The sequence below is a fragment of the Jaculus jaculus genome, chromosome 12 (assembly GCF_020740685.1).
Source record: "Jaculus jaculus isolate mJacJac1 chromosome 12, mJacJac1.mat.Y.cur, whole genome shotgun sequence".
NCBI lineage: Eukaryota > Metazoa > Chordata > Mammalia > Rodentia > Dipodidae > Jaculus > Jaculus jaculus.
Window position 1 is genome coordinate 96992607 of NC_059113.1, and position 14091 is coordinate 97006697.

The window sequence follows — 14091 nt, forward strand, 5'->3', positions numbered from 1 at the left end:
TTTGTTTGCAGTAGTCCTGGTACATTCTCTCTCTCTCTTGAATAAATAAATAAAATATTTTAAAAGGACAAGAAAATATTTAGGATAATTTTAACCAAGACAATAAAAAAATATATGCATGGAAAGCTGTAAGACTTTAATCGAAGATACAGATGGACACCTGATGTTCAGAACTGGAAAAATATGAAAATTTTCATATTACCCAAATGACTCTCAGATTCCATGAAATCCCTGTGAACATTTCATTCACATCTTAGAGAAAATACACCTAAAATTCTTAAGGAGTTACAAAGACGTCTAACAGACAAACCAATCTTGAAAAAGAACGATGCTGAGACATCGTGTTTCTTAATCATGGGTTATGTTTTAAATCTGTTATTTTCAAAAACAGCAAGAGATAGGATGAAAACACTGACCCACCCAAAGGACAGACCAGAGAGCCCCAAAGAAGAACCACATGTGCACAGGAAGCTGATCTTTGACAAGAGCACAAAGATCATATAAACTGAAGAGCATAATATGTTCAACAAGTGACTCTGGGGAGCCAGGCGTCCAAAGACAGGTGGATAAGTTGGGCTTTGTGTGATATTACATAAAAACCGAATAGAAATGGATTAGAATCAAATTTAAGTTCAGAAACAATTAAACTCCTAGAAGACTACATAAGACCAAATAATGTCCCTCTAAATTGTTTTTTCCAGGTTTTTATGACAGCAATGAAAAAAAATACACTTATCTAGGCATAATGTACTGCGATACCAATGCATATTGTTAAAAATTAAAATCCTCTTCCTTATTCCCTCCAATAAAAACTTTATTAACTTCTTTTGATCTGTGTTTCTTCATATATAGTAAGCTCATATACAAATATATCTGACATAAAGAACATTTAAAGAACTGTAAACAGAGGTTAGGAGTTATTGGAGAAGTAAGATTAACATTCAATATATTCAATGTATGCAATACATACTTGCATGAAAATGTCCTTAAGTACATTCACATAAGGACAGTACAGGAATATACACAATAAAAGTTAAAAATAAATGAATTCACATTAAAAAGGAAAAGGGAAAACACAAGGTTAGAAAGTGGAGAGAGAACAAAGAAATAAATGGAAACAAGTAGGAGAAGGAAGAAAAAGGAGAAACACAAAAAGAGAGCAAAAGAAGGAAAAAAGGAAGGAGAGGAGAAATCTCTCCTTCTGTTTCTCTTTCTTTTGAGACAAGGTCTCATTACTCACCTATATGGAAGAGTTCCCAGCAGTCGTCAATCTGGCTCTGGGTTGGGAAATGGCCACATTCATTGAAGTACTTAAGGAGGTCACTTCTTTCTAACCCTTGCCAGTCTTCTCTCTTGGCAAACATTGTTTCATAGACTAAAATCAAAAAGGTTAAATAACATAATTTCTTTATAAATATGCCAAGTACAAGGCACCTAAAACACTCTTCTGGATTATAGAAATGGACTCTAATTTTATTTTCACCTCCTAGCACGACAGGACCTCATTCTGTTGGCCTGTTGGTGAAAGGTAAAAGGCTGGTCTTCTCCTCCTTAGCCCATTTCAAAAGACAGAAATTCCATCTGGGTTCCCCGTTGAGAATACTGGGATCCTCGATTCCAATTTCATATCATTCAATCAATATATAGCAACACTCAGCGTGCATCATAAACCTTCAGTTTTTTTATATTGTATTTTTGATGATGTTTAACTTATACATACTAATGGGGTCCAGTATGATATCTCAGTACAAGCATACTGTATGCATAGCTCAAATCCAATCCCCCATTATATATCTGCCTTTGTACACCCCTTCCCAACCACAAGTAATTATGATTCAACTTTCACATTCTATGTCTAGCTAACTTCACATCACATAATCTCTTCCAGACCCTCCCATATTGCTGTAAATGAAAAGATTTCATTTTTCTTCATGGCTAAATAACACCGCACTGGAGAATATATATATATATATATATATATATATATATATATATATATATATATATATATACACATACATACATACATACATACACACACACACACATATATATATATATACATATACACATATAAATACATATATATATTTATTTAACATATAATACACAAAATGTATATATAATTTTTTACCGTTATCTCATGATGGACATCTATGTTATGCCATACCTATCTGAGCTATTGTGAATGCAGCAGGAACAGACAAAGACATGTAGGTAACTCTTTGGTGCATTAATTTTATTTTCCTTGGCTACATATTCAGAAGGGACATAGCTGGATTAGAGAGTATACCTACTTTGATGTCTTTGTTGTATTGGTGTTTATTATTTCTTTATTTCTGAGGCCACATGTAGGGCCACATTCATGCCAGACAAGTGTTCAACCACTACCCTATGTTCACAACTCTCCTTTTATTTCTTATTTGGAGGCATAGTCTCACTAACTTGCCCAAACTGGCCTGGAACTTACAATCCTTCTGCCTTCTTCTCTAAACCAACTGGACTTATATGTCTGTACTACCAGGTCTGGCCCATTTTTAAGAGTTTTTTTGTTTTGAGGAAACTTCCATACTTCATGATAGTTTTTAATAATTTATATTGTCATAGAAAATCAGTTAGTTAGGTCACCGGTTACCGGTCTCCTGTACTTGACATTAGATGGTCAGTAGTTCGATACTGGCAAAAAAAAAAAAATTGATGCATACATTTTGTAAGTATGCTTCTCCATAAACATTTTACCTTTTTATTTCCAAAAATAAGGTGGCATTGAGTCTCCACCCTGCAATATGCTGGACTAACCCCATGAAGGTGATTGACAGTCAACATTCACAGGATAACAAGAACTGGCTAAGCACACATGTAAATTTCAAAAATGAGCTCCCAATAGCAGTAGGGAGCAGAGTGGTTTCCAACAAAAGTTACATCATCCTGGCATTCAACTATATTATTATAATTTTGTAGGAATTCACACGTTCAGTCATTCATTCACTTAGTTGAAAGAGACATTTAAAAAAGAAAAACAAGAAATATCCTATTGGGAAACTAGTTCAGTGAATAAAATATTTTCCTTAAAGATATGAAGGCCTGAGTCTGATACATTATTTTGTTGAGTTCCCATAACATTTCCTAGAATCAACTCCCAAATAAATTGGTGGTACTTGAATTCTTGTAAAATTATTGTTTGAAGAAACTCAAACTAACACACAAAGAAGATTTCTTTTTACTTTACTTTTTCTTGTAAAGGTTCATATACCTTTATACATTTTTCATCCAATCCACCAGTTTTGGGTGTCTCTCATAAAGTCAGATTGCAGCACATACTAATATTATAAATTTGTGACATTTCAATGCCCACAACCTGCATTAATACCTTTCAGACAAACTTTCAGCGACACATTAGCAGGGCTTATAGACTAGCCTCGTATAACCAGGAAAAACCCAAAACGCAAACCATGAAAATTGAGAAGGCTTTCAAATGATTGAAGGATAATTTAAAACATCCCTGTGGCCTCACAAACAAACAAATAACAAACAACAATAACAACAATAAAACAAAAACATCAAAGTAGATATCTGACAAATATTGCACAATAAAAAAAAATCAACATATAGTATAGAAAGGGAATTTGGAAGCACCATGAATACAAATGAAAACTTGCAGGGATGAAGCAATGGCTCAGTGGTTAAGACACTTGCCTGTAAAGCCTAAGGACACACAAGTGATTCCTCATTACTCAGGTAAGCCAAATGCACAAGGTGGCTCAATGTGTCTGGAGTTTATTTGCAGTAGCTAAATGGCTTGACGTACCCATTCTCTCATTCTCTATCTGCCTCTTTCTTTCACTCTCAAAATAAATCAACATTTAAAAAGAAAACCTTGCAAATGGTGTGGACTTGCTATTTTAACCACCGATGTAAACAGATATTATAGTTGATAAATCCTTAAATTATTCGTTCAGCGAATTCTATGCTGCTGCTCAGAACCCAGTGTTGGACAAAGAACCACCCATGTAGCTGAATGTCTTTATTCTCCCCTTGCCTCTGTCAGCTCTGCTCAGCACAAGTACCACAGTGGTGTGTTCAACCTAACTTGCAACACGGTTGGTTCTGTCTTCACTCTCCCAGTGACTTCCCAAAGGCCTCTGGGTAAAGTGCAATGGTGGGGGAAGTCTGACATCACCAGCCTTCTCCACTCCTCCTCTAGTGAATCTCTGTTTTCACATGAAGTTCAACTTCAGTAACACCATTATTGGCACTTCTTCCAACACTAGCAGCCTCTGGCACAGCATCCTGTCAGTGAGCCCACTGGACAGCATTAACCAAACTAGTCGAGTCTTCAGATTTATGTAAAACTGATCTCTGTGCCCATTTCTTTCTCCCTATAACTTATTCCTTCTTTAACTTGTCACCAGAGAAAAGCAATTATTCTCATGTTTGAGAGCCAGCCAGAGTGAACGCGAGTGAACAGAAATAAACAGTTGGCACACCGGGGCCTCAGGCACTGTGATTGAACTCCAGACACTTGCACCACCTAGTGTACATGCGCGAACTTGTGCTTGGGTCGCCTTTGTCCATCTGACTTACATGGGATCTGGAGAGAGATGAAACATGAGTCCTTAGACTTTACAGGCAAATGCTTTAAGCACTAAACCATGTCTCCAGCCCCCAACTTTTAGACAACTTCTGGCATAAAATTTTACTATAATTAGTAAACTTCCTGAAATTATCCTTTAAGTAAAGATTTAACCCAGCTGATAAATGAGGCATATACTAAGCAACTACTGACTGACCACTGACACACATAGTCTCTATTTTCATGACTTACAGTCCTGAATGTGAAATAAGGATTTTATAAGTAGCTAAAACTACACAGAATATAGCACACGAATCTGTACAAAATCAAAAGGTGATGAATTCAATTAGACACAATTTTCTTGCATCATTTGTTTTCATTATCCAGGAGACGGCAAACTCAATTCACTAAACAAAAAGAGAAACTTAGATTTCAGAAAGTCAAAGATATAAATTGGAGCCCTTGTTCTAGGAGCAGAATTTTCATCATGTACAAGAAGTATGTGGTTTTGTGTGTTCAATTCCTATTAACTGTTCACCTGGCATCACTATTTTAACTTAATTTGAGGACCAATGCCTTATCCAATGGGCAGAGCCACAGGGTAACTTTCGAGGCACCAAACCTTCATTGCAAAATGTCAGACTGTGGCTCAGGCTAAGCCAAACAACTGAGGTCTCCCAGGCATTTGAATTTAATACCTCTAAGTGATAGAAGCTTGCCTATTACTCCTCTCCAGGAAAATATCAATTTTTCCTTATTGCCTGCTTCTTCATTCACTGGAATAGCTCTGATTCATATCCTATCTGAAATTTGATTATTGGGCTATCTTTCTAATATTCTTTCTTTAGATATCATTTTACACATCTTTTTTAGCCAGAATGAGAGTTCTAATTAGTTGACCCAAGTGTACAATATGTCATCTTAAATATAGACATAAATATAAAATACCATCAACTTTTGGTTGCTATGGATAGCTAGGTAAAAGATTTCTATGGCTAAAATTTAATCCCAAACCTAATATCAAACAGAAGATGACTGCAATACTTGCATTTTTTTCGGTCCATCCATTCTTCCAGCTCTGAGAAGTTCACAATCTGTCTTGTCTTCCAAAGACCAAGCCGATGTCTGACACGGCGCGTTACTATTCGGTACATGTTCATCACTGCTTTCAGATTTGGGCCATGGTACAAAACCTATGAAAAGTCATGCAGACAGTAGTATCCCAGGACACAGCACTTGGATAAAGCACTTGCTCATAAGCATGAGGACCAGAGCTGAGACCCCTACCATCTACATAAATACCAAATTGGTGTGTAATCCCACTGCTGAGGAACCAGAAATGGGGGCTTTTGGGGGTGAGGAGGGCAGGCTGACTAGCTAGACTAGGTGAATGAGTGAGCTCTGGGCTCATGTGAGAGACCCTTCCTCAGTAAGAAAAGGGGAGCGTAACACAGGAAGACACCTGATATAAACTTCTGGCTTGTCAGTGAACATACAATTGCACACATGCAGAGAAACAAAAGGAAAAACCAATACAGTGAAGCTCTTAATATACTTCTAATGCTTAAATCAAGTTAGATTGAACCCCCTTCCTTAGATTAGGGCTGCATTTGTTAGTTCTTGTCTGTGCTGGTTAAGTACATGCATGAAGCTCCCTGAGACTCTGAACTTCAGAAGAGTACCTTGGTCAACACGCAGTCTCACTTGCTATAGAATAGACAGTCCCATCATGGTTTCTTTACAGATACTTCCTACATTAGAATCCAGATCTCTGTATTGTGTAGCTCATTGATAAACTTTTATTAAGGCACTGGTATGTAAAAAGATAGTTATTACTCAAGGCACTCAAAATCTTGTCCTTATTTAATTTGAAAATTACTCAATGTCATTTACTGTTTGTCACTGGGCTTTTAAAGATTTTCCTTGACTGCTAAAATTCTTTTTTATGTTAAATAAATTAACCCTTTACATACTGTTGTAAAAGAAAAAAAAACTTTAAAAAACTTTTCCATTGTAAATTACTGATTAAAATTTTCCAACCATTATTAATGGACAATTCAACATAATTATTTTCTAGTCTCTCATTGGTTTGATAGTCATGTACCTTTTTTAAAAAATGATAATTTTACACATGTATAATGTACTTTGATCCTATTCACTCTCCTTTACTGTCTCTTATTACCCAGTCAGCTACCTTGACTGCCTTTTTCTTTGCAAATACCCCTCTCCTGTTTACATGCCTTCTGCTAGGAACTACTGAGTTAAACAAGGGTTGTTTCCAAGAGCATGGGTGGGAGGTTACATACTGGAGCATGGGAAATTTACTAGTGGTTCAACCATTGAATAAAATGAACCGGGCTGGAGAGGTGGCTTAGTGGTTAAGCACTTGCCCATGAAGCCTAAGGACCCTGGTTCAAGGCTTGATTTCCCAGGACCCATGTTAGCTGGATGCACAGGGGACACACGCATCTGGAGTTTGTTCACAGTGGCTGGTGGCCCAGGTGCACCAATTCTCTCTCTCTCTCTCTCTCTCACTCTCACTCTCACTCTCTCTCTCTCTCTTTCTCTCCTTCTCTCTGTTGCTCTCAAATAAATAAAAATAAGCAAAAATTTTTTTAAAAAAAATTAACCCACCCTCCCAAGTAACTATCAACTGCTATTATTTGATCAGGGAGGGGAGGGACCCAGAAGCTCTTCTCTATCCATAATGAAATGTTAATGGGCCCAGTCTCGTCTTGTGCAGGCAAGCACAACTACCGTGAGTTCATGAGTGCAATGGTCATGCCATGTCCAAACGATAGCATGACATTCCTCTCCATCCACTGACTCTTACCGTTTTTCTCGGGCCCCTCTCCCATGATGGCTATTCTCTGAGCCTTGGTGACAAAGGTATACTATTTAGGGTTGAATATTCAACAGTTATTTATTCTCAACACTTTGGCTAATACCTCTCTAATACCACTGTTGATTCTAACATTTTATATGCCTGAATAATACTGTTACCAGAACTACCTCACATATTATAGTACTCTGGAGTGGGAAAAATTGGGTTTGATTCTCAAATTTGAGTACAGAACTAGCTGATGGGTAATTTTAGATAAGTGATATCACATATCTCTCCTTCATAATTTCTAAATTTCAAATTCTTGGTCAATAAGCTCATCTAGGTTCTCCAAAAGAGCATGAAAATTTAATTTAATTTTTCTAGATATTTCTCATTCTGTCTTTTTCTGTATTTGTTCGAATCTCAAACCCTTCAAAGTCCCCATGTAAATTCTCACTCTGAGTAAATGGCCTAGCTCTTCACTCACAGGACGGGAGAGGTGTCTGGGATCAAAGCAATCTCAGCTTCTCACCATGGAAGCTAAACACTGAGCATGATCTTCAACACTCTTTGTTAATGGCACTGCAGAGAAGAGGGATTCTCCTTAGTCATGGCTAACCCTCTGATGTGGTTTATGAATTACCTTTTTGCATCTTCTTACAGACTTTAGTATGTAGATTATCCCCTTATGCCTTGTATCATTTTATCTCATATTAATATTTTCTAGTGAGCATTTAACTATACTTGAATATTTTTCATCTTCCTTATAACCCAGTGTCTCAACTTCACTGTGTTAGATATTTTGATTCACGAACTTGTCAATGGAAAAGACTGTTGTGCTTGCAACAATGGAAGACTACTGATCAAACATAATCCCTTATACCATCATTGAACTTCCAAAATGTAGCATATTCTGATTTTTCTTACCTGTATGGCTTTGTAGCATACTTATCTTCTACTGACCTGAACTTTCTCAATCTTTCCTTTAAATGTACACACCCTCCCTGGAAAATCATATCACCTCACAAGACTCTAGCTATTGTTGCTGAGACAGATTCTCAGCTCTGTGGGTGGGATTAGAGTATACAGAGGACACTGTTCGTCAGGAGACTGATCATATGTTGCTAAAACATTCACATTTTGCAAACACTTACCCAGATATGCCATTATACATCTTAACCTTGTTGAAAATTTTATTCAAAACTGTATAGTAGGTTTTTCATAGGTCCCAGCAAAGTTCTAGGCCTTGCAAATAATTTAACAAGAAGTAATTAAATTCTACTGAAAGACAATTATATAATAAAGGAACATGAGGCCAGTGGTAGTTAAGTGTTCAGAGAAACAGTGAAGAGCTTTAAGCAGAATAGGGACAACTGCCAGAGTGGAATTATTTCTGATATGGTAATACAGGATATCCATCTGATAATGGTGCAAGGAGCAGAAAGCGGACTGAAGCAGGGGTGCCAGGATCTCTTAGAAATGCTTTTCTCAGAAACAGGATAAGAATCACGTCAAACAAAGAAACTTTGCTGGGTGGGAGGCTTTTATGTTCTTTAGGTGGTTAAACTGGGGAAGTATTTAGGAACCATGGAAGAATTTCAAATCCTCTCTAATCCAACTACTCATAACCTCATCCCAATGGCCTCCCAGACATCTCAAGAATTCTCACAGGTAACAAACCCAGTACTAAAATTTCACTCTACCTCATTTATTTGTGCCACTGCTCTGCTACTTGGAGACCCCTTAACTTCTGTATTTCCCAAATATCCACCACGCTGCACAGGACAAAAAGCTGAGACTCTACTACCATCTGCTTTTTCTTATGCAATCCAATAAAACCAAAATACTGCTTACTGACTATTTCTTGATACCTTGGACCACGTCTACCAGGCACTGAAAATCACTGGAAATGTATGACTAACTTCCTCTCTTTTGTCACCCTCTCTCCACAATGTATTGTCTAAACTCTGTTTTTTTTAATACACAAATTCATGTCACTGACCCACTTTGTTGTCATAAATTCTCATATTCCAAGGACATACTAGAATTCATAGTTTATAATATTGATCTGAACATAGCATTTAAAAACATTCTAATTTTCTCCTGCTCCTTTAATGTCACTGTCTTCAAAAGTGTCCCGCAATGCTCCCTAAGTTTTCCACCTCACCTAAGGGCATTGTCACTGTCTTTCCATCTGCCTTCTAAGCCTTCTTAGTCAACCTGACAAAATACAACTGCCCTCTCCTCTTCAAATGTCAGCATATTACACGATCCAACCCTTGTAGCACACAGCTGCTTGGGTTAAACGGCAGCTGCAGCTGATACCCAAGAGTTATGAAAGTTATCTGAATGACCTACTGGAATGTGTGCTCTATGGGATCACACACTAAGGAGGAAAGTGGACCCAGTATTTACTGAATCTTATCAAACTTTTAAAACTTTACAATCAAAGAAATGAAAGTGCCCTAGGTACCAAGGGACAATACATTTATGTAACAGAACTATTCTGAACAAGGAGAACATCCCTAAATAGACATTGTTTCTGTGGTATTTTTCTTTTTCTTTTAGATTTTGTTGTTTTTGTAAGATAAGAGTCAATCCTCACCAAATCTATTAAATTTTAAAACAATTCTGTAATCTCTAAAACATTAAAGACCATTTACCTATGTATGTGGCATGGCTATGGTAACCTGAAAACTCAGATGTACTCAGAACTTCAATCACTTTTTCTTACTGCCACCATCAGCCATTCAAATATTCTAAAATCTTGGTTTCTTTAGGCAACAGTAACTGCATGCCATTTTGACGTTAATTCTTTTAAATTTGTAATATTTTATTTTTTTTTTATTTATTTGAGACAGAACAGAGAGAATGGGCATGCCAGAGCTTCTAGCCACTGCAAATGAACTACGGATGTATGTCTACATCTGGCATTATGTGGGTATTGGGGAATTGAACTAGGTTCCTTCAGCTTTGCAGGCAAGCACCTTAACTGCTGAGCCATCTCTCCAGACCAAAAATTTTAAAGTTTAAATTGTACATATAAAAATACTTAAAGTAAAACCTCAGAGATATGACCCTGAGGAAATTCTGGTCTTTCATCGTAATTTTACTGCCATTATTATTTAAGAAAAATCATATTTTGACACAATAATGCAGATTTTTAAAAGAAAAGGACATTTTGAATGGTGGAAATTATGCAGATAGTTTATAGCAATTTCCATGGCCCTTGATTTATGACTGTTAAGATAATTCAGTGCTACTTTACTATTTTGAGTAATTCAAAATAGAGAGGATTTCATATGAAAGTGGAAATTGCACAGTCCCTTGGGTAATTGTAAAGTGGCCTTGTGGCACACACTGTCTGAAGGGAAGTCTCTGAAGTGGTAGCCGGGCTTGGAAGTCTCCCAGTGGAGGAATTGCCACCGTGCCGACAATTACCCAGTGATTTGCTGTGAAGCCTCTGGAGTAGAATGCCTATCAAGAATTCTCCCCAACAGCAACACTGCACACAGACACAGTCCTGGACACGGCACTGACTGCATTAGAGCCCTGTCTCTCTAGCATTTGGACAGTGGGCCAAACAACGTTAACCATATCAACAAAGCAGCCATCCAACATGCAGAGTGCCCTGCCAATGATGGAATGAAAACAAAATCAGTGATCATGACAATTGTTATAACCAAATAAAAGTCAGCAATCTTGTTTACACTGTTTCTGACCCTCAGAACATACTTCTCACTGTTTTTTTGTAAGATTCTGCCCCATGCAGAAAAGCCACATTTTCTTTATCAGTCTCTCTTTTTTCCATCTCCTCTTGGGCATTTTCTGGTTTTAAGTTTTATAAATTAATTTTGTCTCACAAGTCATAAGTAGCTATAGTTCTTTATAATATCAGGAAATGATATAATTAAGTTGTATAGCATGTATAAAAAGTATATATACAGAACCTTAAGGATATATCTCTTTAGAGCCCCATGATAAACTTCCAAATAATATTTTGTTGAATAAATTCATACTTTAGATGTTTGTTGAGCACCTACCATAGCTGAAACACTATTTTATGTGTTTGAAAATAGCAGTGATAAACCATAAAAGTAACAGATAACAGGTATATATAGTTAAATGATAGACTGTCTATTAGATGTCACGAGAAGTATGTAATGATATGAATGCAAAATAGAGTATATACCCCCAAATGGATCTTTTAAATTGCTCTTCCCATAGCAGGTATGTTCACAGGAGATCACAATATAAAGAACTGGACACAGTGAAGAACAGGAGAAGGTAGAAATGAGATCTGCTTCATCTAAGTGCGTGTACTTTAAAAAATGATATGAACACCCACCTCCCCTGTCTGAGTTGCCTGCATGGACAGTCTGAGGGTGGGCCAGCAGTGTGGAGTGAGTTGTCCAGACCCCTGTTTCTTGGCTTCCCCCACTTCCCTGGTCTGGGTTGCCTGGTGGGATAGTCTGAGGGCCTGCCCAGCAGGGTGACGTGAGTAGGCCAGTCCACTGTTTTCTGGGTCTTCCCACCTTCCAGGTCTGAGTGCCTTGAGCGGACACTGTGCATGCACACATGGAACCCAGAACCCAAAACTCAGACAGGGGAGGTGTGGAGTGAGTAGGCCACACCCCTCCATCCTGGCTCCTCCCAGTTTCCTGGTCCAAGTTTCCTAAGCAAGTCTGTGTGCTGGAGGGGTGACATTGAGTAAGTAGGCCAACTCCCTGATAGCCTCCTTTCTCCCATACTCCTGGTCCTGGAAGGTCCCACTGTGCCTTGCTTGGGGAGGCCTGGTCTCTGTGTGGGCTGTGATATCAGGCTTTTTTGCTCTGGTATCCTGACTGGCTACTGGGTACCAACATCCTTGATCACCTGAGTCAGAGGGTGCATGAGCCAAAGGATAGAAACCTGCTTCCTCCTCAATAAAATAATTGTCTTCATAGAATGGATAGAAAACAATGCAAAAAAGCCAACAAAAGTCAGGAAACTGAGAGCTCTTCACCAAGAATGCCTCTTTATACAATGAAAGCCTCCAATGAAATCACAGAGAAATCAACAGAAATTCATTCCCAAAAGGAAAACACAACAACCAATGAGACCCTGGTCAAAAAAAAAAAATTCATAAAACCACAGATTAATCACTGGGACCTCATTAAATTACAAAGATTTTGCTCTGCAAAGGACACAGTGAAAAAAGCAAAGAGGCAACCTACAGAATGGGAAAAAATCTTCGCCAGCTATATATCTGATAGAGGATTAATATCTAGGATATACAAAGAACTCAAAAAGTTAAATAATAAGGAATCAAACAAGCCAATCAAAAAATGGGCTATGGAGCTAAATAGAGCATTCTCAAAGGAAGAAATACGAATGGCATATAAGCATCTAAAAAAATGTTCCACGTCACTAGCCATCAGGGAAATACAGATTAAAACTACATTGAGATACCATCTCACTCCTGTCAGATTGGCCACCATCATGAAAACAAATGATCATAAATGTTGGCGGGGATGTGGAAAAAGAGGAACCCTTCTACACTGCTGGTGGGAATGCAATCTGGTCCAGCCATTGTGGAAATCAGTGTGGAGGTTCCTAAAACAGCTAAAGATTGATCTACCATATGACCCAGCTATAGCACTCCTAGGCATATATCCAAAGGACTCATCTCATTTCCTTAGAAATACGTGCTCAACCATGTTTATTGCTGCTCAATTTATAATAGCTGGGAAATGGGACCAGCCTAGATGTCCCTCAACAGATGAGTGGATAATGAAGATGTGGCACACTTATACAATGGAGTTCTACTCAGCGGTAAAGAAAAATGAAGTTATGAAATTTGCAGGAAAATGGGTGTACCTGGAAAGGATTATACTAAGTGAGGTAACCCAGGCCCAGAAAGCCAAGCGCCACATGTTCTCTCTCATATGTGGATCCTAGCTACAGATGATTGGGCTTCTGCGTGAGAATGAAAATACTTAGTAGCAGAGGCCAGTAAGTTAAAAAGGAGACCTAAAGGGAAGAGAAAGGAAGGGAGGAGGGTACTTAATAGGTTGATATTGTATATATGTAAGTATAATGATTGTGACGGGAGGTATTATGATGGAGAATGGAATTTCAAAGGGGAAAGTGTGCGGGGTGGGGAGGGAGGGAATTACCATGGGATTTTTTTTTATAATCATGGAAAATGCTAATAAAAATTTAAAAAATTTAAAAAAAAATCACTGAACTGGAAGCAAACCATCAAATAAACAGCAATTGTACCAATGAAATTAAACATAATCTTCTCCTGCAGCATTCAGCTTTTGAAAGTAGGCTTAACTGGACTGAAAAACAAAGCAAAACAAAAAACATTAGAACCCTCCAAGTAGATATGAATAAATTGAAAGTAAGTCAGGAAATGGAAGATCTCAACACCAGGTTTATTAAACTCAATTAAAGGGCTAGAGGAATGGCTTAGCAGTTAAGAAACTTGCCTGCAAAGCCAAAGGACCCAGGCTTGTTTCACCAGGGCCCACGTTAGCCAGATGCACAAGGGGGCACATGCATCTGGAGCTCATTTGCACTGGCTGGAAGCACTGGCACGCCCATTCTCTCTCTCTCTCTCTCTCTCTCTCTCTCTCTCTCTCTCTCTCTCTCTGTCTCTCTCTCTCTCTCTCTCTCTCCCTCCCTCTTTCTCTGTCAAATAAATAAA

At 37.9% G+C, this 14091-nt stretch overlaps 1 protein-coding gene across 1 annotated transcript in view; it reads right to left on the reverse strand.

The window, feature by feature from the left end:
- Positions 1-14091, reverse strand: part of Iqcm (IQ motif containing M) — a 311800-nt gene that overhangs the window by 151461 nt on the left and 146248 nt on the right. Inside the window, exons 11-12 of the mRNA XM_045130639.1 lie at positions 5622-5766; positions 1241-1375 (exon numbers count right to left, since the gene is read on the reverse strand). Of these exons, the coding sequence (XP_044986574.1) occupies positions 1241-1375; positions 5622-5766 (280 nt within the window). The remainder of the gene's footprint in view (positions 1-1240; positions 1376-5621; positions 5767-14091) is intronic.